General features: G+C 35.0%; 1 protein-coding gene and 2 long non-coding RNA genes across 5 annotated transcripts; 1 reads left to right on the top strand and 2 right to left on the bottom strand.

Annotated features, from left to right (window-relative positions):
- Positions 1 to 178: 178 nt before the first annotated feature.
- LOC115450349 (protein lifeguard 1) lies at positions 179 to 8,390 on the bottom strand. 3 transcript variants are annotated; one of them, XM_037438890.1, is made up of 6 exons: positions 8,261 to 8,390; positions 4,790 to 4,885; positions 3,635 to 3,741; positions 2,659 to 2,818; positions 1,967 to 2,096; positions 179 to 1,671 (listed from the first exon to the last, which is right to left on the bottom strand). In XM_037438890.1, the coding sequence occupies exons 3-6, from the start codon at positions 3,724 to 3,726 to the stop codon at positions 1,439 to 1,441; spliced, it is 615 nt and encodes a 204-aa protein (XP_037294787.1). In that variant the 5' UTR covers positions 3,727 to 3,741; positions 4,790 to 4,885; positions 8,261 to 8,390; the 3' UTR covers positions 179 to 1,438. The 3 variants fall into 3 exon arrangements, with proteins under 3 accessions (XP_037294787.1, XP_037294786.1, XP_037294785.1); XM_037438889.1 differs by lacking the exon at positions 8,261 to 8,390 and adding an exon at positions 6,823 to 6,843; XM_037438888.1 differs by lacking the exon at positions 8,261 to 8,390 and adding an exon at positions 4,977 to 5,206.
- Positions 8,391 to 22,151: 13,761 nt separating this feature from the next.
- LOC119189432 lies at positions 22,152 to 25,075 on the bottom strand. The gene is made up of 2 exons (XR_005112410.1): positions 24,730 to 25,075; positions 22,152 to 22,187 (listed from the first exon to the last, which is right to left on the bottom strand). It is a non-coding gene; the product is annotated as an uncharacterized LOC119189432 (long non-coding RNA).
- Positions 25,076 to 25,243: 168 nt separating this feature from the next.
- On the top strand, positions 25,244 to 26,254 carry LOC119189433. The gene is made up of 3 exons (XR_005112411.1): positions 25,244 to 25,387; positions 25,471 to 25,617; positions 26,024 to 26,254. It is a non-coding gene; the product is annotated as an uncharacterized LOC119189433 (long non-coding RNA).
- The last annotated feature ends 1,523 nt before the right edge of the window (positions 26,255 to 27,777 follow it).

Raw genomic sequence — 27,777 nt, 5'->3', positions numbered from 1 at the left:
ACTTCGGACTGATAGGGCAGAAAAATACAATATCACTTTTTCCAACCCGAGATTGATAGTGTAAATTACAATTAAAATAGAATTACTGAAATCTTATTGAATACTCCGAAAGGGCTTACAGGGACTTATAATAAATTCCATTGAAATAAAATATAGGCAATGTGAAAGGAAACGCAAATTGGTCTATTAATATTATTTTAATGTTTAACGAAAATAACAAAACCTTAATATCAGTACAGACAAAAATATTTTTACATAAATTATGTTGCATACCTGGCATAGTCAAGAGTCGATAAACACCTAATGACTTGAATACGATAATATATTTTATTTCTACGATGCAATATCGACCATAGCATGGCATGAAGATTTCGCCTCACATTCGAGAGATTTCTCAAAATTAACTATTGCGAATCAATGGAATGTACACTCATATAGTAACATAGAGCTATATCATTATTTTATCGATAAGTGACTATGTCAAGTTTACAGGTCAAGCATTACTTGTACTAGACATATAGTAAATACAATCACATACCTAGTATTATTAGTGGATATTAGAGCTTGAATCAACATGTTATCGACTTCGGTAATCGACAACGTGGCTCTGTATTGCCTTGTTATTGGCGGCAATGAGTAGCTTTCTATACTATAATTATCATATTTGAGAACTATAATTCGAAATATCGATATCGACATTATTTTATTGTCGTCGGTAATGTCGATATATATTTGGTTGACACGGACATATAAAGCTTCTAAATACTTTCATTCGTGATGTTAAGTAGACACTAAATATCAATGATTATATTATCAATATCGAAATAGAGATCATATTCTCTCAAAGTGTAAAGTGAACATATCGGTGCATTTGGGTACATTTTATAAGGGCAACTGTCTCCAACCATTTAAATGCTATCGACCATACAATCCAAATAATAATTAAAGTAGTATTCGCACCGAGTGCCATTTAAAAATTAAACATTTATTTCAAGTTAGAAAATAGTAATATAACAGAATAATACGCCAATTATTAATAAAATGGCGTCTGTAATATTTCGGTGTGATAATACACAGGTATAACGCCCAAGCGGACTATTTACAGCTCTAGAAAGCAAAGCGTATCGCACCGAAATACTGCAGACACGATACCAGACATTGCGTGTGTAGTTCTCCATTTATCGACTAAACTAGTGACGCGACCAGTCTAATACATCGATAATCGACTAACTGCTGAATTCAAAAAACAATCCCAATCGGCATCTTCCGATTGTTTAAAATGGACTTTCCAAATGTTTTGAGATAGATACTTTGCTTGGTTTATCATAGTCGTCGATACAAAGTTAGTAATTAATAATTTCAGGGTTAAGATGGTGACATCACTACACACGCACTCAACAACCATCAGCCAGAATCGACCGTGCCCTTACTCGTTCCCCTAGTCGCGAGCGACGCCAATGATGGTCAGGATGTACAGGAAGATGTTGATGATGTCCAGGTACAGGTTGAGGGCTGCGAAGATGTACTCCTCGGGGCTGATGCTGTACTTGTGCTTGCCGCCCATCATGAGCTGCGTGTCGTACACCAGGTACATGGAGAAGATCAGGGCGCCGAGCGAAGCGTATACTAGAGTTACTATGTTGTTGCGCGGGATGAATATCGCGATAATACCTGGAAATATACGAAATAACATTTTCATTCCTTGTATAGAGTGTAGACGATGCAATCAATATCTAAGTATTAGTTATCACTTATAAATCATCGCTATTCATATTAAAAACACATCGATTTTGAATTTGTCATTATTTAGGTTTTCATTTCGAAATTTTACTGTCGACATTATTTTACACCCTATATCAGACATGGTTCTCTAAGCGGTAGTATCATACTCAGGCCCTATATCTCCACCTGGAGACGGTATGAGGCTTCCACTGGTCTATATATACTGAAACCCAGTAGCACTTACCAAAGAGTAGCAGCACCACGGTGGCACACAGCAGCACCCCGCCCATGGTGGTAAAGTCCCACCTAGTTTGAAACGCGAATATCGTCAGCGCGAGACACACGCCTGCTGTTATACCGACTGCCATCATCACCTGCAAACATATCAAATAAATATATTAATATATAAAAACAAAATAGCTTAAGATTGGCAAAACCAAAAACCATACTATATTCATGGTAACTTGTGTCAATGACAAATATATGTTATCTTTAGAAACAAAATAATGTGTGTATTCTTTGTGAATTATCGCTTGCTTTAACGGTGAAGGAAAATATCGTGAGGAAACCTGCACATCTGAGAAGTTCTCTATAGGAATTTTCGAGGGTGTTTGAAGTCTACCAATCCGCATTAGGCAAGCGTAGTGGACTAAGGCCTAATCCCTCTCAGTAGTAGAGGAGGCCCGTGCCCAGCAGTGGGGCAGTATATAATACAGGGCTGATATTATTATTATAGAAACAAATAATTTAAATCAACAAAATATAACGTAAAGTATAAGCTTGGTTCGTGTCGGTAACACATAATTTCTGTGTATAAATTATTATAAAAATATATTTTGTGCTAATCTTAGCCCATTTTACGTAGTTCTTGAGATTTCTTTTAAATCAAACAGAGGTGGGCTCAGTCGTTAAATGTAATTGTTTTGTTGTACGTACCGCGCTGACATCATACACGCTGGACGTGACCCCGAGCAGGAAGCTCTCGGCGACGGTGAAGATGGCGAGGAAGATGAAGTTCATCGGCGCCTGTCGCCGCACGCCGTCGCAACACGCCATCGCGATCAGACACACGAACACAACCGCGAACGCTACCCAGCTGCAACACAACACGCAACGTTATATTGACTTCGAGGTCGAAAGATATTTTAATAAACTTATGTCAATATTTTAAACTACTACCCATTCGACATTGGCAAAATCACTGATGAAACGGTGGAGCCATTTTTAAAAGAAGAAGAACGTTATATTGTACTTCGTTCAAGACTGCTTCGACGACTCAGACGACGAAAATTAAATTATAAAATTGTATACATTCTCTAATGAATCTCCATGGTGTAATGCCTTTTTCAAGGATATGGGTGTAACATATCCACATAACTGGAGGTAGGATATATTGTATATCCGCCCTGATAGCGACCACCGTACACAAGGTGTTAAAACCCGCCATAGTGGCCCACGTAAGTGTGTCGCGTTCCGGGATCAGCCTGTGTATATCGATTCCAACAAGCCAGCATAATTGCGTCGACTGCCGAGGGGTAATCATCTCTCGTCAGTTAACTTCCTATTGGACTAAACTCCATTTACCATCAGGTTCACTATGCCATGCACGTATAAAAATATATATCTTGAGCTTGGTTACATTCGATATTTTTTTACTATATCCGACTCGGAGATGGAACCCATAGATCTCAGCACAGTATGCGCACGCGCACCTTGTACGCTGTGAAACTATACTACAATTTTACCGTGGCATTTAAAAAATGGTCAAATGCAGATAAAATAGTCATCGTCTAAATGAATTTTTTTTACTGAATCCGTAAAATATTTCACGTTTAACAAGCTTTGCATGTAGCTCCGCATCTAAGGGCTTTGTATGAAACAATAGTTCTGTCGAACAGGGATGAATACTCACAACATCCAGGGATTCCTCGCGGCCCAGGCTTTGGTCGGTCCGTGGAACAGGAACAGAGCTATGAAACCCATCGTGACCAGCAGCTGACACATCAGGATCGAGTACACCTGGAACGCGAAAGTGAAATATTAAAGCCATCGATATATATGTACTACGTATTAGATTTGGCGTTCCGAACATTCACTGTGTTCAACTGAATTGAACTGTCATCCATTCAAACTGATTTTAATATGGTCAATATTGATAGCTTGTTGTACGGAGTGGCGCTCGTAATATAAGAACTCGAGTCTAAATGTAAACCTGGATTTGAATAAAAAATATTAGTCAAATAAGTAAAATTATTTGTTGTTCAAATGAAGAAATAGGTTATAACAGTTACGTTTTGGTTGCCATTTCAGTTCAGATTTTGAACAAATAGTTTATATGGATGTTCGTGTCTATAGAATATACATCAATGATAAAAACAGCCTGTATATTAAAGTTGGGACTTTGGTGATGAGACTGGGTACGATGGCAGGTGTTTCCAGGCACCGTTCGACAGATATCCATCTTTTATTTGTATGTATTATATTGTATGGAAAATTATGAACATTTAAAGTTGTTATTATTTATGTATAGCTCGACCTTAAAAATAAAAAAATGCTTACAGGACGCAATTTTTTTTTAAATTAACTTTGTTGATATAAGAAATGGGTTCCATAATGTTCGACACAAATTCGTAAATAAACGGATTAAAGGGTTGTGTGAGACAGTGGGGAAAGGTCCATTATTACCAGATTCCTGTTGGCTATTACATTCCATTCGTAATTAACCCATATAGCATCGGAATGTTTGCCGGCTAACATGACAGCTACATGACATTACGCCGTGTCCCGAGAATATAACATTATATACTACACAATAAGGTTATTTGCTATATAGGTAAAAACCGATGGTATATAGGTTAAAATCTAATCATCATTAGAAAGATTTGGGTAGACTGATTTGATACATCCATCAGTACCTATATTATGTTGCGTAGTCCCTTTTGGGAAATTTCATCTTTCGCTATTGTTGTGAAGTATTATTGCCGGGGGGCCCCTCCCCCTCTGACATCTCTTAACACTCCAGAACAACTCATGAAAAGACTTTCTTGAAAGACTGTTGAATGCTTACCTTTCTGATGAACGCCTTCCGTATGGACTGCTCGGTGAAATCAAAGCCTTTGACCTCGCCATCTTCGCCGACTCCCACGTTGGGTGAGTACCCCGCCTGGAAAGAACCATCGAAATTGTTATACAACGAATCATTTTGCGGCATCACTGCTTTACGCGGAATAGTTTCGCACGATTTTTTATATTACCGGAGTTTCGATAATTCCTCTTCCTAAACCTAGTACCTTCTTCATTATATTTGAAACGAAGTGTATTCGTTGGGATACGGACAGCGTAAACACATACTTATAACATAGGCCTTTAAATATTAGATAAATTTAAAGAAATATTATAGGATGTAAACAATTTGATGCTATATTCATAATTAACTAAGATTTAATTTAAATATCATAATGTGTGACTTATAATACGAATTAAACATATTGGATTGATGTTTTTGAAGTGTTATACGAGATGGTCATGAAATATAGAGTAAAAAGTTTATTTTTTTAATCAAATAATATACTCATATTTTTTTTAAAGCTAGTAACTTTAGCCTAACTAAGACATGCATTTTTAATTAACAAATAGTATATTAACTTACTAATATTATAAATGAAAAAGTTTGTGAATATGTATGGATGTTTGTTAGAAGTAAACGCAGAAACATCTGAACTAATTTGGATGAAATTTGGCATACGGGTAGACAACGTCCTGGATGAACACTTGGGCTATTTTATTCCGGTAATTTGCTCGTATGGAAAATAATAGAATTCTTTAATATGAGTTTTTTGCATAGATGGCGCTGGCTACGTGAATTTTTCAGAGACTTGAAGCGAAAACCGAAAAACCCGGATCAAAAGGAGTTTCACGCAGGAAACACGAAACTGAACCAAACCGTAAGCATCACATAGTATACAGGGTCATCTTGACATTGCGTTACTGAATGAAACCACATACTCGTCTTCACCTTTGATGACATTGTGCCAAAAATCATCCGTTAAAAACTAATATTTTCATGAAAAATCCTGGTTTTAGTTTTCTGATTATTTTGTAGTTTAATGCGAATATGGCGTGTGCGCAGGTGAATTTCTGACTGAAAGTATGATGTTGCCGCTGCAACAAATTCTCTTAGAGTAGTAGTAGTGGCTTTAGGGCGTGTAAAATTAAAATTACTTTTAATTAATATTTATTTAGTTCGAAACTTAAACTTTTTTATACTACATTTATGGCTCAAGTAACTTTATGCAAAGTGTTATTTTCAATTAGATAATATGTATTTGGTTTCATTTAGTAACGCTATGTCAAAATGACCCTGTATATCTACCTACCTACACAATTACACCATCAGAAAAAACAAGGCTCAATGTAAAAAACACAATACCCATTGCGTACATTAATGCACAATATTATTTAATCATTTCACATGGTGCGCCTTTATCTGCTATCGCTTTTTCAGTGGCTATCGATTGAGGTTCCATAATCATGGATTCTATTACATTTCACAACCCTGTTTGGAGTGATACAGGCACTGCTATTTTTAGGTGGGAAGCCACCGAATAATTTCGAGCCGAAATAGATAATTTTCCTAAATTAGTTAGTAGTTATCCTAACTTTTTGCAGGTGGATCTATGGTTACTTTTCTACACATTTTCCAAAAAGGCATAATCTGGCCTATCGTGTTTGTGACATGTGTACATCTCCGGTGTACATCTAATAAGCTAGTCCAGTATTTGGGCAAACTTTGGAAAACGCGTCATCATAATTTCGACTATGCCGCCTTATCATAGGGTCTATTGTAGGAACTCTTTACTTATAAACACTAAAGAGATAGGCTGTCATCATCAAGTATCAGAACCTATAAGGTTTAATCTTGATTATAACAACACGTATTTCATGAATTAAGTTATATAGAGATTAATCCCATTACCGGTTCCAAATTTTGAGTACAGAAACACAATACCCAAAATATTTTTGTATGACGTTATAGTACGTCCACTTAACCACACAGGACGTCTCATAACGTTTGGTTATAAAAAAAAAAAATATTTTTACCTGCATTTTTAGAAAGTCAAAACGACCTGTTCACACACTGTGTTCAATGCGACTGATATACCTCACCATATGCCGGGTTTTAGTCGTGATAACAGCCGATAAGAATTTATAGAATGTAAAATATAGAAGTATTTTTGTATCCGGTCAGCCCTTACCGGAATTATAAAATCAGACTGAATCATACGAGTACTTGAGTATCGGTACAATACGTATAATCAATGTAGCGAACCAGTAATCGTCTGAAGACACCCAGGATACTTCGACAACCTGCTGGTTTTAGGGAAAATAGACGGTAGAAGACCACGTAGGCCATCACCTACCCATTAGTTTGATCAAATAAAAACTAACAGGACTTTCTATTAGCACTACTCCTGAGGAAAACCGAAGACAGGGGGGCATGGAAACAGTTGCCCTCGACTCCGTCAATGTGTTTCAAGACAGTTGACTATCACTGCCAAAGTTAATTAGATTTTTAATTTTTCATATATCAATAGCAATTTGTCTAGAGTTACATTATAATAGAAGATACACATATATAATTAATTTAACATCACGCTTGATTTACTATATCGCCAAACGAACAGTTCGCGCCTGTCTATAAACATTAGCAATATTACCTAGCATTTCGAATTACAAAGTACCACATTGCTCTGATCTAGTCACCGTGGCTGGTGAGAAATGGTTCGTCCTTATAAGCCCAATAAATTCACTGAATACAATGTCCTTTATTGGAAACATGGGGACGGCGCGGCGCCGGTGTTTAAATATTGATTAGTTTTAGATAATTGATAATAGATGGCGTTGTATATAGTTTGGTCAAATTGCAATTTACGAGTCCAGTACCAAGCTGGCATTAGGCATCAGTTATTCGCTTTTTAAAAACATACAAAATGCTTCAAAAGCCTGCAATGTAATACCTGTGATGTATACAAATTACGTTTGGAAGCGAGGCTCGACCGACCTTGGCTTGAGTTGGCAGTAGGTACTAATGCACGGATTGTCGATACATTGTCGACGTGGTGCGTCATAGGCACTGAAAATAATTTGCAGTGGGTTGCAAAGACCATTTGTATGTATCAGAGTCATCGATCGACGCTGTAAGCGATGGACTGAAGGTTTTATTTATTACACAAATATGATTGTCAGCTTGGAATTGAAGAAATTATTGATGTTAAGAATTATTCTTACTGTTCCATTTCATACTGATGTTTAATTTTTTTGGTGCATCTGTGTATAAGCAATATCGGCCTAGTAGAATATTTATAATATTATTGTAAAAAATAATTCTATAGGCAGTAGAAGCTATATAACACTCCCCATGTTCCGAAAGCGTTTTAACGGGGATCAAAATGACCTTTAAAACAAATCCAGAACATGCATAACATGTTCATCTAGAATAGTTTGAAAAAAAATTATAAATAAACTAATTAATACTTACATCACCATAAGCGGGTGCACCATAGCCGGCCGGCTGGAACCCCGGCTGCGGTGGCGGTGGGTAACCACCTGGTGGATAGCCACCCTGTGGGTATCCACCTTGTGGGTGATCTGTGAGATAAAAAAAATATTTTATTGACTTTTTCTTAGAGACGTGACAGTAATGTTATTTCAGTTCCAAAATGTAAAAAACTCATTGTATTCTAACAACAGAGTTATTTAAACTATAAGATAGTTTTGTTTCACACTTGACTTTTATTTATATATTAACTTATGTTTACACGTCATACAATTTTATGTAATTATACAATTTTGTAACAATTTTTTCTCAGTACTATACCTTGTACTAAACTAGTTACATTTTGGAACTAAATATGAGCAGATGATTTAGAGAACATAACGGTATACTTGGATTAGTGCATTGACATATATTCGTGGACGTAAAAGGCAAAAGTAATCAGGGTTTAAAACAATAAGGGAAGGACATATAATGCTCCAAGATTCTGTCGGAATTTAATATAAATACTACATCAAAGTAACTAACGCCATCTATGGATATATTTTGTAAACAGGTTTAGTCTATAAACACAAATGTTTGTGTCTTTGATATGAGTTTAGAATTGTTTGTTCTTTATTGAATTTAAGTTTTGTTCAGTTGCACATGGCGCCAATAGAAGGGACTCTGAATTTTAATAAATTCAAATTGATAAAACATCACAATTATTCTAAACTAACATTATTTAATATAACACAGAATCACTTATTTGTTAATTAATAACCTAGAAATAATATAATGTATGGGTTATTTGTTACGATTTAATCCATTTCAAATATGTGATTAAAAAACTGATCGGAAACTTAATCAGTCAGTCTATATTGAAATTGGGAACTAAATTTAGATACTAAAGTAATATAAATCCACGAGGATTTGCATTTTACCATATTTAAATGGCCACAACTTTGCCAATAACCCGTTTCTGTTAAATGCTGATTCATTCGCCGTTTTTATTTGGCTCGCATATTTCTTTTTACATTCGGAACAAATCGTAGATTTGGCATGCGTGTGCGTGACGTCATATGTTATGAATCTGGCGTGTTTAGCGGGATGAGTTGCTAACAAAGTAAACAAATACTTAAACGTGTGTAAGAAATAAAAAAATACATATTTTTAATACAGTCTATATCTCGATGTTGACTTTAAAATGAAAATAACTACAATAAGTCTATTTTAAAATTATTCGTGTTTTTTTTTTCTTCAATATTTAACACCTGTATTTAAATACGATTTAGTTGGAAAGTTTAAGTTTCAACTAAACTTTGATTGTCCAGTGTGACGTGATTAGACGTTCACAAACAACCATATACAACCAACGGTGAATAATAAAATGTATTATTTTGTTTACAAATAAGTGTACAAGGAAAAGGATTTTTTTCTTAAAATCCAAAGAAACCACTATATTGTGCCACGCGTTTGTTTCAATTCCAAACTGCCTAAAACACTGCATTTTAAAATTAATTTTAAGTATTTATTTCATTCAGTAAAATAGCCGTTATTATTTCGTATTAGAGTCCTTTTCCATATAACTAACAAAATTATTGATGATCAATATGAAATCAGAGTGGTAGCGGGAATTGAATTAACCATCCAATTGGTATAATTAGCATCGTAGAAACCACGAAATGCGTCCGATGACAACCCAGCGCTATTTACTTATAAAACAGAAGTCACGTATTTTTTTATTACTTTGAATGACGAAACGAGCTTGCCGTTCACCTGGTGGTAAGCTATACGACCGCCCATAAACAGTAGAAACACCATCCAACACCTTGAATTACAAAGTATTGTTTGGTATTCCACTGCGCTCGCCTTCTTGACACGTGAGATATTAAGTCTTATTATGTCCAATAGTTACACTGGCTACAATGATCTTTAAACCGGAACACAACAGTGACTACACACTGCTGCTTGGCGGCAGAAAAAGACATTTCGGTGGTAGCTACCCAGGGGGACTCACATATGAAAGACCTACCACCAGTATATATCTACTATATTTTATACCACATAGGTTAAACCATGCCTTTGAAAAGCCACACCAACAAGAAATACTCTTATCCTACTAATATTATAAATACAAATGTTTGGATATTAGAAGTAAAGGCAGCAATCGTTGAACTGATTTGGATGAAAATTAACACACGGGTAGACCATGTCTTCGATTAACTACTTGATTGAATAAAGGCTTTTTTATCGCGGTAATTTGCTCCCATGGGAAATTTGGGTTTTTAATGTGTTTTTTTTTTTAAAGTAGCTATGTATAGCCACAGTGATATACAACCGTTTTTAATAAGCAATCCCAATCTTCAATCCAATTCCGAGAATGAACCAATCACAATAAGTCATTTGTAAGTATGTAAAAAAAAATATTATTCTGGTTGATCCATTTTGGAGATAGATCGAAAAAAGCAATTAGGATCGTTTATTGGAAATGTCGGATAGTGATTTTCGGGCTAAACCACGAGCAACACCTAATACGAAATACATGTGACTGCACTACACTCATCTTTCACAAATTTGAAGACTCATAACGTCCAGTAATTGCGTTGTCCTCAATATTTTTTGAACTGGAACCAAACAGCACACTGCTACTTGGCAAATGGCAACAGAGATAGGCAAGCGTTAATGCCTTCAGACGAACATTTGCATACTAGAGAAAGTAAACATAACATGACACAGCATAATAAGAATTAAAGAGTGTTTCTGAGAAAAATAGATCTGTTTCTTGCATTTGTAAACCAATAGGTGGGTATTTGATGCCTGGAAATATGATATAAGATCTTATAAAGAATATTGTATTAACTGACTTATACGAAAAGGCTAGTAGTTAAATTTATACTAATATTATAAAGCTCAAGAGTTTGTTTGATTGTTTGAACGCGGTAATCTCAGGAAATACTTAGCCATTTTTGATTTTTTTCACTAATATAGAGCTACGTTACTCCTGTGTTATAGGCTAATTTATCCTACGAATATATTTATCACGGAAAAAGTTTAAAAGCGGACAGAGACGCTGGCAAATTTAAAATAAAAGTAAAGGTCAGAGTTGTTAAAAGAGGCTAGGAAAAACTGCTACGAGGCACAATGTAGGTATGTCCAATACCCATCGATAACACAATACAATGCCACATTTTTTCAACTATAGTACACGATTAGCACCACACAAAACTACGATATCCTGTTTGTTATTACTCCTGGGTCCTTATTCTCTGGCACACGTTATTTTGACAGTTCGTAACAAGCACGTAAGGCACCGCATCGCTTTTAACACAATATAAATACAGAATACCATTTCACGAAAATTTCAGAACGATAACACGGCCGAGTTTCAAGTTTACATTGTGATAGAGAATAAGGTTTCAGGACTACGAAATTCCCAGATAGAGAAACAAACACTTAAATAATTTTACACAATTCCACAAACACTTAACATACACGCACCTCTCGCGTCCGCCATCACTTTTCAAATGATTGCATTATAACCGCAAACACAACGCGTATGTACGGGCAATTTGATGCCGTATGATATCATTTACAAAATGCGCCTCTGGTGCAAAACATCCTATGTACAATTAACGATAATAATATCTGAACATACTTAAGACTATATATATATATATAGTCTATATAGTAATAAGTATATAAGTATAAATAGTATAAATGAATCCCTATTTCCCTTGGTCACGCCATCAGGCGTAAACGGCTGAATCGACTTCACAATTTTTTTGTTGTTGTGTTTGTTATTGTCAGAAGGTTCTTATGAAAACAAAAACTAAAAATTGCGCGGAAAATTAGAAAATTTAAGGTGGTAGCTCAAGGTCCATTTTCATACATTTTGTTTCGGCTTTAATCTGGGTAACTAAACAAGTATTGGCAAGTAAAGAATTTAAATTCACGTCTAGTTAGTGATTAGTTCTCGCAGTTGAAAGAAAAACGTAAAAATAATTAATAATCATGGATATTTCGGCCTTTAAAATTTAATATACTTGCCAATACTTGTTTAGTTACCCAGATTAAAGCCGAAACAAAATGTATGAAAATGGACCTTGAGCTACCACCTTAAGAAAACTTAACGAAAATATTAATTTTATATAACTGTCAATTGTTTGAAATAACTGTCAGCGATTGACAGAACGCGCGCTGCAAATTCATAGTTAAGACGGGACAACGTCTGTCGGGTCAACTAGTAATCTTTATAAACCTTTAAACAATATATGTTTCTTATTACGAAGCTGAAAAAGGTCATTTTGCATATTTTTTTAATATCATTATTGCTACCCGAATTTTGGCCATGGCGGACAATCTCAACGGATATCAGCCAGATACGCAGGAGTTATGTGCACAAGTTTGTGCGCAATACACAGGTGCACTCTCTTTTTACTTATTTTTTTTATAAGTACAGACATGTCGACTAAGCGGCGATAGCCTAGTTGGGTGTGTTGGAACGGACTGCCAAGACGAATTTCCGCAGGTTCAAATCCGAAGGGCACACACCTCTGACTTTTCTAAAATCATATGTGTATTCTTTGTGAATTTATCGTTTTCTTTAACGGTGAAGGAAAACATCGTGAGGAAACCTGCACATCGGAGAAGTTCTCTATATGAATTTCGAAGGTGTGTGGACTAAGGCCTAATCCTTCTCAGTAGTATAGGAGGCCCGTGCTCAGCAGTGGGCAAGTATATAATACAGGGCTGATATTATTATTGTATATATATGTCGACTAAACTAATATTGCAAAATATTCGGTTATGCCGTTCTGCACTGAGGATTCGAAACATTTTATTCATTGCAAAATTCTAACACCGAGTACACAAAAACTATGTCTCGCCTGTGTTCACAAATTGTTGTGACTTGTGCAGTTGGTTGAATACAGTCGTAATTACCATATCATTGTGCCTTATGCCCCAATAACATGGTTCTATATCGCGTATTGCATGGACGTTATGAGACCGCACGTAATGAATGGTAATTGAATTTGCGAAGGTTTACGAGAAGATATTAGTTTCCGGACGGTAATATACAGAAGCCGAGAGTGGGTTGACTTCCAATTACATTTCCTAAATGTTTGTAAATAGAGAATTTATGGAGTTATAGTATGTTGGTGGTAGGATATATTTTATTCTCGCCCGGATAGTGACCACCGTAACCAAGGCGTTAAAAGCTGCCACAGTGGCTCACGTAAGTGTGTCGCGTTCCGAGATCAACCCGTGTATATCCGGTTCCAACAGGCCGGCATAATTGTGTCGACTGCCGAGGGGTAATCATCTCTCGCGAGAGATGATTACCCCTCGGCAAATATTTTATATATTAATTAAGATATAAGGTCTATATTGCACCTACAGAATATTCGTAATAGGTTGTTGGTTTCTGTTGCGTGACAATATGTACTAAGTATGAAACATGCTCAAAAGAATTCTAACTAATCTTATCATTAAAAGCCCTTAGCTAACAATATGTCCAGGAAACATGAAGGAAGCATAAAATAAACATATTCGTGGCTCATATAACTATTGCCTTTATCTCCGTTCCGCGAAATGGATTAATAAACACCGTATGGAGCTCTCCGGTGATGACAAAATGCTTTGTAAGCAGTAAAACACACACACATGCGCGCAGACAATCAGACACACAGCGCGTACGCACGCACACTATGTATGTTCCGTCTCATGAAAGGGGCGAACCTATCGCCAGACTCCGCGCTGATACGCAGCTGAAAAATTTAATATTTTTTTGCCGGACTCGGAATCTCATTAGTGGTGATCATACCGCGTACCTATTCTATTAATATTGGCATATAGTTGTATACAATATCCTCAATAACTTGCAGACTAAGGGCGGGTTTCAATAAACAATTCCAATTGGTGTCTTAAAATTTATAGCACAAACCATAAAAGACATTTGAAAGCCTTCCTTTGGCCTACTTTTATATATTTGCCATCTTAAATCATCATTTATCCCTATTGGAAAAAAAACGAATCCAAGGACAAAAATATTAAAATCCATAAAACCATTTCTAGACAACAAAACGCACCAAATGGTAGACATACACACATACATCTCCAAAATCAATTTTTCACCTCAAAGTAATTGGTTACGTGTACAAATACCACTTTTACCATTAAATACGTCATAATTTGAGTGAAAGCCAACGGTTTTGTTTACTGCGTGTTTAATGGCTATCGATCGACATTGGCTTTGGGCGGCGTCCAAGTCCCTACAGTTTTGAGAGGTGGGGAAGGCGCCATACGTCTGTCGCGTATACGTTAGAGCTGTCTCGTAGAGTCGGAAAACCCGAATGACAACTATACTTTGTAATTCCATATTTCCTTTTAACATTGTTAGATAGTCGGAAAGTACAGGATATTTTTGATTCAATTTTACATGCTAAAAGTAGATAATTCCGTAGAGCCCGTCTTATAATCTTAGTAAAATCTTTATTATATGCCAAAGTACCTGAAGAAGTTTGGATGTGACTATTTGCAACTGGATTTGCATGTCATTCAGTCTGTGTTTTAAATTAACATATTGGCATATTTATAGCCCAGATACGCAAGTTTTTTTAAGCTCTCTTGTTCCATAAATTATGCTCTACAAAAAGAGTCATAAACTAGACCTCTTTATAACATTACACAAAATCGATAGCGCAGTGGTGACGTGTTCGAAAATAGTGTAACTTTAATATTTATACTTTATGACCCTTCGTTTAGTCGTTTTATAGAAAGCCATTTGATAGTAGATCATCATCAGCCTATATCTTTGTCCACTGCTGGACATAGGCCTCCTCTAATATATGCCATTTTACCCTGTCTCCGACCTGTCGCATGCAGTTCTAACCAGCGACTTTTCGCAGATCGTCACTCCACCTAGCTGGAGGGCGTCCCACACTACGCTTGCCGAGTCGTGGTCTCCGCCCAAGAACTCGTTCAACCCATCGGTTGTCAGTTCTTCCGAGAGATATGTCCTGCCCACTGCCACTTCAGTTTGCTATTCCTGTGTGCTATGCCGGTGACTGACGTTCTCTGACCTGATAGTTGATTTAACGAGCAAATAATGTTTGTAATTTCAAAATATTATTTACTCGTTACCCTAAACATTCGTGTTATGTTCAAAACATTCTAGAAACATCAAATTCTTAAATTCTAATTATCTTTCAAGAATTAATCCTATTTTTAACACCATTCTTTAATTTATTAACTTATCTTTATTTAACGTCGTAAATCGTATCAAAGTAAATACATAGATGTATCAGTATTCGTTGTGCAATTTTCCCTTTAAGATGACTCTTCAGTGATTCTTTATTTGTACAAAGCAACAGGAAAATGTAGCAAAAAACGGCAGTTAAAACCCCCGCGACGCCTTATCGCTCGGGGAATCCCGGTCTCGACTAAATTTAAGCAAGTATGATAAAAATAAAGTATATTTAATAAACCAATTTATTCGTATTTTTAATCTGTCGTAAAAAATGCTTATACCATTTAATTGTTTAAAAAAAAAAACAAACGAAAGTTCTTTTTAAATAATAGTCGGAGGACTGTAGCGTTGTGGCAGTATGACACATCTATGCAAATGTAAGGAAGCGCATTGATACAGTCGCGTCATAATTCTTCAACATAACGAATATATCACACATTTATCTCCGAAGGGGTACGCAGTGGTGCAACCAGGACACCCACTCTTCGCCAAGTGTGCTCCGTCCCATGATGTGATAGTGGGCGAGCTTGTCGCTATATCGGGCACAAATTTTAACTCCGGGCTGATACTGAGCAGAAAAAAACAAATATCACTTTGCTCGACCTGGGATTCGAACCCAGGATCTAAGAGCGGTGTTGTACCGTGCATGCAGTGCAACTACGCCACCGAAGCAGTCCAAATCAAAAAAAAATTCAAATGCGCAAATATTTGTCTCTATAAATGGATCTATGTGTCTCCATGACACATTACTATTTGTATGAAAATAAAATAAGCACGACTGTCGCTCGACCACGCTGCGACACGTAAGCGCTCTTATTACGTTGTAATAGAACTGTACATTGGCTTAATGCAATTAAAAATAATCAGCTGACTGCTACGTAGTGTGGGTCGATGTAGTGTTCTGTGTAATTCTGATGCAATTTTCCTTCGTATTAATCATAACTATCGCGCGAAATGTACCTAGGATTGGTAGTCTTTATCAGGCTTCCTGTTGGTTATAGAATCACAAGAAATGCTTTGTATTGAGAAATATGTAGAACAATTGATGTTATTTTTATAATACATTTTAATCAGGACTCTTAAGCGGCGATAGCCTAGTTGGGTGTGGAACGGACTGCCGAGACGAATGTCCGCAGGTTCAAATCCCAAGGGCACACACCTCTGACTTTTCTAAAATTCATGTGTGTATTCTTTGTGAATTTATCGTTCGCTTTAACGGTGAAGGAAAACATCGCGAGGAAACCTGCACATCCGAGAAGTTCTCTATAGGAATTTCGAAGGTGTGTGAAGTCTACCAATCCGCACTAGGCCAGCGTGGTGGACTAAGGCCTAATCCCTCTCAGTAGTAGAGGCCCGTGCTCAGCAGTGGGCAAGTATATAATACAGGGCTGATATTATTATTATTATTATATTAATCAGGACTCTAGCATATTTGACGAGAATGAAAACAGTGATTATATGAAACACCGATTTCCAACGTATATAAAATTATCAATGAAGGCTTTGTAATTTATCGACTCTAAATTAGCATTTCATTGCTTACTTATATGAGCACAATGAAATGACCCCACCACATTTGATGGTAAGTGGAGTGGGATCCAGGTGGAGCATCGTATGACGAGTAATGATTACCTCTTGCTAGTCGACACAATTATTCCGGCCTGTTTGAATTGAATTTGAGTACTAAATACACGATACTTTACAGTCTGTTGTAATATCACACAGTAATTGGAGTTTCCTTCAACAATGTTCGAGCGAAGAGTTAACCACTATGATGCTATCTACATTATATTTCGGTGAAAAACCTTTTAGATATTATGTTTTATTTTAGTTATGGCGTAAATTATCTCCCTGAGGAAATTTTCTCGTCTTTTCAGTAGCGATCTGGAATCATTTTATTTCTGTCAGTATCGATACTACGCCGATGAAATATTTGTAATGAAATTACAGTCCGTACGACACAGTCGAGTATCGATTTTGTCTTTATATATAAACGCCATTAGTTGCGGTTCATTATCATTTTAAGGTCATATATTAAATACTTTTTAATTAAATATTCTGTTAATAATCGCCTCATACATCTACGGATTATTTCAAAGAAATAACCCATCCTTTACGGATAAAATAGACCAATCAAAACAATTCATTTGTGGGTCTAACAAATTATATTCTGCTTAGTGGATTATAAAATTTTCAAATACATATTCGGGTTTTTCTGCTCAGTATCAGCCTGGAGTCTGGAATTTGTGTCCGATATCCTATCCTATCCACATCATGGGACGGAACACATTTGGCGCAAAGGGGGTGCCTTAGTTGTGCCTCTGCATAACCTTTCGTTGATAAATGCGTGATGTGTGTGGTTTTGGTACATTTTCGCTATGGTTAAAGCGGTTAAAATCATTTATGGTAGTTATACTTAACTTTAAATGGGCTTTTACATGTGGCTCCCTCACCCCTTGTTCGCTACTCAACTTATTTTTTTCGCCAAATTATTTTCGTTTCTTTAACATATGCAACCAATAAGAATTTTTCCTTTGGACATTACTCAAGCACATAATGCTCCAAATTTTGTATCAACATGCGGTCTTATGAATACCGGTTTCTTAATTCAATGTTAACGCAACCTTGGGTTGGGTGATAAGGTTTCATATATTTAAATCTGAGATTAATATTTGGGGCCGGCGCATATAAGATGGACCGCAGCACAGAGAATTTTTTATTGTCAAACTTATCGACATTGAAATAATATTCAAAATCAATTAACACAATCATGTAAGTAGGCCAGGTTAAAAAAAAAAGTATACAATTGTAATAAAAATGATTATGTACTTAACGAGTCAAGTTAAAATATAATCAATCAAAGCTGCCCTGAAGTTAGGCATAAACTGCTCGTTATTTATATCATCAACCTACTGTCCACAGCAACAATAACTATTGTCTCTCATGACTAACTTTAAGCCATCTTTCCTCATACTGTAATCGGCATTATATTTCGCTGGCTCACTATTACTAGGTCCGATGTTATATTTTAACACAAATTGAATTAAGAACATATATCACATGACTGTACGTCTTTTAGAAGTTTTCAATAACCCCTAAACACAAATAAAAGAGAAACCATGATTGCCTTTTAAAATTTTCACGACACGAAAATTTTAAATCACATTTTTAAAACATGAATAAAATTACATATGAACTTGTTTTAGAAAGCCAGCAATTTCACACTCTACAGTCAATCACTTATTTTTCCAAGAAATATGGCGCATACGTCCACGATTGCGACGTGAACTCCACGTCATAATGACGTGTAGCGCGAGTCATTCTCGGGAACTCCCGTTACTATATTATCTATGACTAGTTTACACGTGGATTTCTGCTAGGCATACAAAATGTCGGTCCAATCGATAGTAGATAGATATCAGCCTGCCTCAAAGATTTCTAGACCGATCAGTTAGGGTCATATATGGCGGAACGCAACGCGGAGAATTTTTTACTGTCAAACTATTATCCACATTTTCTTCATGGAAATAATATTCAAAATCAATTAACTCAACAATGTAATGCATTGTTGTGTTAATGGATATTGAACATTAGAAGCGGCACGCATCCAACGACTTTGTGACTACCTTGTATGTTGCGAAACGTCGGGATAAAATCCGAAAAATAGTTCAATTTTAATGTCTAACATTCGCGTAAACATAAGAAATCATTATGTATGTTACTTATTAAATATTTTCATTAAAAATCTATGCGGTAATGTATGAAGGAACCCAGAACATGCTTTCATCATTTCGACATCACAAAACAAGAATGCAGTCATTCTAAAAGAATTATTTAAAAAATATTTTTCTTTATTAAATTCGTACTGCCACAGATTATAAGAACAGTGCCATAATATTTATTATTTTGAGTAATTATTATATAATATATATATTTCTGACATTATACATTAATAATATATTTAGTTCTAATAGTAAATACAGGATTTTTTGAGTCTTTTACCTATACTAACAAATCATTACCTATTTTATAACCAGGTTGTTGAGTGGTATATGTAAATAATAAATATATTGTTCCTTTGCGAGTATAGTGACGTAGGCGCATGAGCAGAACATATCAGCTCTTGCAAACCGTGACGCGAGCCAATCAGAATTCTAAATTCAGGAAATTTAATTAACTACTGGCCAACGGCCTTATAGCGCTGCATCTCTCTCACTCTTCCGCCACTATATATTTACCAAGAGCAGGATAGGAATACAGTTCATTATCAATTTTCACTAACTAATCATATTACCTATGATTTAACAGTCCGAAAGGCTCGGAGAGATGAACACTAGTGCGAGGTTTCGATAAGCAATATTTTTTGCAACATTCGCAAATAATTATGTGTATAAAATTATAATTCGTACAAACCATATAACAGGTGCATTATCACAGGTTAAGTATGTGTGACTTATATTTATAAATAAATAAAGTATGATTGCCCAAAAGATATGAAGATATAAATACTGATAAATACAATATCGTGACAACTACAAAAAAAAATACCCGACAAAGCATTCAACGTCACATGTCAGTGCAATAATGTAATTTTCTACGAAACTGAGTCATGGAGACACCGGCTTTCATCATCATGTAGACTGCACACAGAACAGTCCTAGATTTGTAAATAGGCCGTATAGGCCACGGCCTATGGGCTGCAGCCTATTAGGGGGGCGACAGATTTCAGAGGACGCTCACTCGATTTAATTAATCATTCGTTTATTTAACTTTAGTGCCTTCCATAATACAAACAAATAAAAAATTATTAAGTATTTTAGAAACCTACATCTGTACATATATAAACCTACCAACATGGGGCGGCGGAAATAAAGTGGCCTACACTCATAAAAAATATAAATGCGGCACTGTCACAGACACTCACGCCTTTTATCCTCGAAGGGGTAGGCAAAGGCGCAATTGGTTCACCTTGATGATGTTATATGTGTTGAATCAACATCACCAACTGTTGATGTGATAGGAGGCAAACATATCGACATATAGAGCAAAAATCCCAGATTCCGGCCTGATATTAGAATTGTAATACGACTGGTGGCAGGCGTCTCATATGTGAGAGTCCGCCTGGGTAGGTACCACCGCAATGTCTATTTGCTGCCGCCAAGCAACAATGTGCCATTGTTGTGTTCCGGTTTGGAGGACATTGTAACCGGTGTAACTACTGGACATAATAAGACTTAACATCTCACGTCTCAGGATGGCGAGCGCAGAGGAATACCAAACAATATTTTGTATTTCAAGGTGTTGGATGGTGTTTCTACTGTTTATGGGCACATCGCTTACAATCAGGCGAACGGCAAGCTCGTTTCGTCATTGAAAGCAATAAAAAAAAACTACGCCACCAAGGCAGTCTCTAGTTATTGAGTTTATTACTCCTGCATTTATTACTCATTGGATTTTAATATGTAACTAATTTGGTTTAAATGCTTTTGGTTTTGCGTTTCCAATATACAATCCATCGGACATGCCTTCAATCAATTAGTAGTAGGGTAAATAGTACAATTGCGGAATTCCCAAGTCCGGCAGAAGAGAGTAAGCTAATCTTTATGTTGATTCATCCCGTAATTGTGTCGCTTAGCATTTGTCGAGTGACTTCCAAGTGTCGGCACTTATTTGTATAAAAAAATAGGACGATTTAAATACAGGATACCGCATATATTGAGCTGTTAAGTGTGATATCTATGCCGTGTAAGTTAAAACAACATTTAATTCTATACCACTTGGATTTGGTTTAAAATATCGTAAAACTTTGCGGCCTTTTACAGACGTAAAGATTTGTCGGCCATTTGTATAATACATTGCGTTTGACCTACCCTAGACTTTAATATAATATGACCGGACAATCGAAACGAATCAATTAATCGTTTTTATTACTAAACATTAGCCTCACAATTGATACAAAGACATTAATATATTTTTTAACATACACATTAGCAAAGATACGTGGACGAGACATCCCTCGATAATATTTGAGGATCCGATCGTATGCACTATATCTGTCTCAGTCACACTCGCGTATAAGATACACTTGACGTCATCGTTCCATGTGTGACGTCATAACAGATCCACAGATATTCCCGAAGAACAGAACAATAAACGATTACCACACATTTATAGCTCAACATCGTGTTTGTGACAAACAATGGGCAGTGTTGGGTGCAATGCGGTAATTTAATGACAAAAGACCTTCATTATTTTTTTACAATCATACACGAGTTGTAACCTGTTTCTATACTTGGAATATTGATTTTTTTGTTATGTTAATAACTCTGTTATTTAGATAGGTATCTTATTTTTCTTTAGTTTTTTATATTTGATATCAATATTGATATCTGATATCAAGTTATTCAAATCCTTACTAAACAACAAAGTAAATATGTGAGCCAAGTCTTTCTTCATCAAATCACAAGTGAGACATAGATAAATAAATAAAATCCATAGACCTCCAGGATAAACTCCTTGGTTCTGCCACATTGTGCCCACAGACAACTGTTGGAAAGAAAAATATTTTTAATAAAATGTTTATACATACACATTGTGTTGTAATTCGGCTGATCACTGCTGTTTAGGTTTGTGGTAGCCGTTTTGAATGATTATCCTTCACTTACTCTCCTATATGATAAGCTGTAACAAATGATATTGATAAGATTAGCATGTGAACATAATGATGAAAAAACTGTTGATGAAATGTTGTGTATATTGGAAAGTTCCAGAATTCTTTTATGCTAGAATATATTTCTTTTTATTAAATATCAGTAGCCAAAGTATATGTGTTCTTAGGTGAAATATGTCGTAAAAAAATTGCAAATATGTACTATAAGCAACAAATTTTATTATTGACTCGACTGCATGATATGGAAATTAAATATAGACACTGAATATTGAATAGGTAGACTATACATTACAGAAACATAAAGATAATCTTCTGATAAGATAATATACTATGCGTGATGCAAATATTTCATCAGTGTGAGATCTTAATATCATCATAAATATATATAACTATATTGAGTTTAAACTTTGATATTATAATTCATTTATTACCCTACTCATTATGGTTGATTACAGGGAAAACCCTGTTTTTTTAGAATCAATATAAAACCTAATAATGCAAAAATTTTGATACAGGTTCATTTTGACATGGGTGTTAATGAATGATACTTTTTATTTTACATCTGCTGTTGAAGTAGTCTTATTGTAAAGTGTTATTTTCAAGAAGATAATATGTGGTATTTACTAATGCAATATGTAAAAAATGTGTAAAACATAAAAAGTTACAAATCTATCATTTTAAAGTAGAAAAGAAAGAGCATTTCTTTAGAACAAACTATAATCCTTTCAATTACTTTAAAACTAGAGATAAATGAAAAACAATTAAATATTTGTCGACATTCTATTTTTTTTCTTTATTGAACACTGTTGTACTCAATAGTTCCGACAAAACTATATTGGAACTTAGAATAAAATACAGATTTACCAAAAACATGTTTCTGAATACACACATCAACATCAACTTTGCATATTTGAGTTAGATAGGAGATAAGAAACACGACTCATGTGATTCGTTTTACATAACTATTCAAATGTTACTGGTTTAAAAATTAAATTCAAGCATAACATGGATGTTTATTTCTCAAATATCATGATATTTTTCACAAATTTGTATAATATTTTTTTTTTATATTTTTAGACATTCCAATAAAAATTTGTAAAATAGTTTTATTTCAATGTCTAACATTGGCATAACAGTAAGAAATCATATTTTAAACCAACTTCAAATGATATTTTATATTACACATTGAGGAAATTCTCTGATAATATAAACCGGTAAGCCTGTGAATCCTAGATTTGGAACTGTTTACTATATTCTGTTAACAGTAAAATGTAATCAAATGCAAAAATAAGTGAATTGAGGCAAACTTACATTATTAGTTAATTATACTTGTCAAACACTTTCAATTTCAAGTGCCTCGTTATTCAGATGTGATGTTATTACTGGGAATTTTGAAACTAATAAGTTGAGATAGCCTAGTTAGAAGTGGAATGGACTGCCGAGACACATTGCAGGTTCAAATGACACACACCTCTGACTATAAAATTATGTGTGTATCCTTTATGACTTATCGCTCCATTTAACTATGAAGAAAACATTGTGAAACCTGTATATCTGACAAATTCTCTATAGGAATTTTGAGGGTAGACTAAGCCCTAATCCCTCCCAGTAGTGGAGGAGCTTTCAGTTATAAAGGGTTGATATTAGTATTAATATTATATTGAAACTAATGGACTGTCCCATGATTTCAGTTTAGTAATAGTTTTAGTTATGCTCCCAATAGGTTATCAAATTACTATCATTTACTTTAGCTGTCTAATATGTATTGAAATTGTAAAATAGGCCTTAACCCGTAATATTTAAGGATGACAAGCATAGGGTATTGCTACACTACATCTATACATAATAAAATAAGTTCGTAATTTCATATGTCTGTAAATTAAATATTTTTGGGAAAATCCTAGTAGACACAAAGAATAAGTAATATAATGTTATGTTAATGTTATTTTAAATAGGTTTGTCCTGTTATATGCCAGTAATGCTTACCACCAGACAAATAACCAGTCAAGGAAAAACAACTTTCTTACTCATTATCACAAAGTCCTGACACAGCAAAAATGCTTATCTGATGCAAACAATAAAAACAATTTGATAACTTTATTTTATTTCGATAAATTTTGTGTACTTAAAAATACAGACTATTTTTCTTTGTAGGATAATAGCTATCCAAAAATGTATGTTGGTATTGTAAACTTTTTTGGATGTAAATGATTTTCATTTTTTTTTCTAAACAAACATGAATCAAATAGTAATAAGGTGTATAATTGCGTAATATTTTCTAAGAATCCAGTTATTGTGTTCCATTGACTGTAAAAAAAAGGTTTTACAAAAGTCTTATAACGTAAAACAAGGCTATAGATTTACTATATTATATAGTATTATACATAAAACTAGTTGAATTACGATCACTAAGTATTGTTAAGCAACAAAAAAAGCATTCCGAAATGCGTATATTTCGGAAATGTCCTAGAAAGTACCAGACTAATGTGTGGCGTAACTAAATAGTAATCAATGTTTTAAGCCGGTAATGTAATATAAGGAATAATATGTTACCTTTGTGACCCGTTACTCTTTCTCTGGAGATAAACCTTTATCAAAAGAACAAAACACCACTTTTATAGCACAAATAAAAACTCTCGCTCGAAACACAATATTTCTGATGGAAAGAAAACGATTGAATCACATCTGTTTTCGTTTACCGGTTATGACATTGATATTCAAAAATATCTTATTTCTGAGCAATGCTATTGGTTACCGTTAGCATAACTTCGATTTTATTGGTCAAATGCGATTTCCAGATATATCAAACCAATCATGCACCAAGGACATGTTCTCTATGTCGACTTTAAATAAATGACTCATCTGCTACAGACATAGAGACAATGTTTTTGTCGTTATATTGGAACTCCCCGGATAAAAAGTATAAAATAACTATCAAATTGTTTTTTTATCAACATGATGTACATTTTTCAACACTACCTAATGTCAGTAATTAATAGCTCAAAAAGAACCATTTTAAGTATAAAACATAATTTTAAAAATAATGGTTCCTTCTCAGGTTTCTGAACGACGACGGCACATAAATGTCATTGTCAATAAAAGTCAAAATAGAAAATTAACCTAATAGGTAGATATAAATTATTTTTATTGCAATCAAAATAAACAGAAAATATGAGTGTAACTCTACGCCTAGGTTTAATTAACAAAGTTGGTAAGTTTCTCATTTCTATAATACAAAAAAATCATGTATCAATTTGTCAATGTGTTATCATATTTGTAATGTATAATTTTCAGTGGCCCGAGCACTTAGCAGCACTGTTGTGTTGAGGTACAAAAGAATGGCGTGTAGCACGAGGTCTGCCAGTTAACCGCAATGCTGAAGGGATTCTTACCGACGGTCCGGACTATACATTTTTGGACGGAAGACCAACACCGCTTCTGGTACGTACCACGTAAATTATATATATTTTTTGTTTGAGACAGACATTAAGCTATAAGAAGGTCCTACCCTATTGGACCATCTAAAATTACAATCAAGCGATTACACTGGTGGTGGTAGGATATATTTTATATCCGCTTGGATATCGACCACATTACACAAGGTGCCAAAACACGCCATAGTGGACCACGTAACTGTGTCGCGTTCCGGTATCAGCCTGTATACATCCAGTTCCAACAGGCCAGCATAATTGTGTTGAACGCCAAGGTCATCTCTCATCAGTTGACATTCTATTGGACATCCCACTTACCATCAGCTACAGTAGGGTCACATAGCTGTGCTCGTATAAAAGAGACCCTTTCATTGCATTTGTATATCTATATCTAATTTATCTCAAAACATTTTCAGCACAAACAAAAGCTGAGGATGTTACGACAGAGACAATATGCAGAACAAATAGTACAACTTTGCTCCGAACTGGACTTTGCAAAGGAAAGATACCAGAAGATGCAACTAGCGAAGGAACAAGAGAAACAACAGATCTTATCGGATCGGCTGAAGCCCAAAGGATCCGCTTTGTATAGGAAAAAGTAATATGTTAGTAGTGTATATGATAGTTATAAATATATGTAGTTGTAATTGAAGTGATATTGTTTTTATTCAAAAAGATTGTTTTCTTTGAGGCGATATTTCTTTAATGCAAAATGGTTGACGTCCACGTCCACGGAGAAGAGGCATGGTATGGATATGCATACAAAAAAGTGATTTGAAGTTCCAAGTGTCGTAATGGACGTATTAAATAGCCTTAAGACCAATCATATTAAAATAAAACTAGTTTTCGTATTGTAAGGAGGTTCGGCAGCCTGTTTTTTGGGTTCCAAAAGTCCAGCTGCCAGGCTTCAAGACGCTGTGAGCTCATCCTACCCGTCACGCAATTTATGATACCGAGTGATGAATCTCGGCGAGTCTTGGGGAACACTGATTTATCTTTATCCACATCGAAATTAATCAAATAGGAAGATACAAAGGAGTTTGAAATATTTATTCAAAAATGTCGTACAGTCATCAGCGCTTTTTTTTTAATTTTTAATTATTGTAAATTTTAAATAGATATTGTATCGTTGACTTTTCGGACCACCTGCACCTTAGTCCTCCCAGTAACCAGGAAGGCTGCAGTCTTCGAAATATCGGAAGAAAATTATAATATAAAAAACCGCGTTAAAAAAGAAAACTTATTAAATTTCGATGTCAATATTAGCGTAAACATAAAATACGTAATGACTAATGACATCGTCTGAATTCATGTCATCTGTATTGCATGGGATTAGTATTGAACGCCATATATGAATTAGATAACTAGTAGAAAGCGTTTAAGAGAAAGATTTTTGCTTCACGTCTTGATTCTAATGGGCGAGAGGCACCGTAGGACCACTATAAGCTCAGCTAAATTACGGTTCACTGGTGTTTAACCCTTCGAGTTTTTATTTTTATTAAAGTGGAAATAAAATAATACAGCTATACAGTTGTATTATTTTATTTCCACTTTATTTATTTCGCTGTATTATTTTATTCACTTTAATTAAAACAAATGTCTACACTGTTCTAACTTATGGTGTTTTAGAGAATAAGGCAAGTTTTACATGTTTGTTAGCGTTGGACTACTGCACCATGTGGTGACAATAGAAACAAAATGGATGCAAATAATTTTTGCGTCAACATCCATATCTGAATTGAACTTTAGGTTGAAAAGAAAAGTCACTTAAATTTTAATTATGATGCATAGATAAACTAATCATAATATCAAAAGGAATAAATGTATTAAAATCTATTTATTATGCTAAAAAATGTTCAAGCGCGCGGTTTGTCAATGGAAGCTGTAGTCAGTCACTATCTCAATTAAGGGTATCCAATGTCAAAGAGTGGAGCGCATGGCTGTCACATGTTCCCAGATTGTGGTGCCTTAGCTTTCAATTCCAACGCGTTATCAAGGGAGCTACTTAATCGTCTCGTCATATATAAAAACAAATTAGTATAAATTAGAGCGCAGTTTAAATAATTATTTTACTAAAATATCTATTAAGGCACAATGAAAACAAAACAAATACCGATTATAATTAGTAATCCAATATTTTGGTTGAAAAGAAAATCAGAATCAATATACA

The sequence above is a fragment of the Manduca sexta genome, chromosome 15, assembly GCF_014839805.1.
Source record: "Manduca sexta isolate Smith_Timp_Sample1 chromosome 15, JHU_Msex_v1.0, whole genome shotgun sequence".
Taxonomy (NCBI): domain Eukaryota; kingdom Metazoa; phylum Arthropoda; class Insecta; order Lepidoptera; family Sphingidae; genus Manduca; species Manduca sexta.
The sequence above is the reverse complement of the archived record's forward strand: the minus strand, read 5'-3'. Positions and strand labels throughout refer to the sequence as shown.

Excerpts from the sequence above, each read along its gene's own strand:
- LOC115450349 (XM_037438888.1), bottom strand. The coding sequence starts at position 5,021 with ATGAAGAAGGTACTAGGTTTAGGAAGAGGAATTATCGAAACTCCG. Across the intron at positions 4,886-4,976 it reads GAGGAATTATCGAAACTCCG|GCGGGGTACTCACCCAACGT; the intron begins GTAATATAAAAA and ends GGTTCTTTCCAG. Across the intron at positions 3,742-4,789 it reads GGAAGGCGTTCATCAGAAAG|GTGTACTCGATCCTGATGTG; the intron begins GTAAGCATTCAA and ends TTCGCGTTCCAG.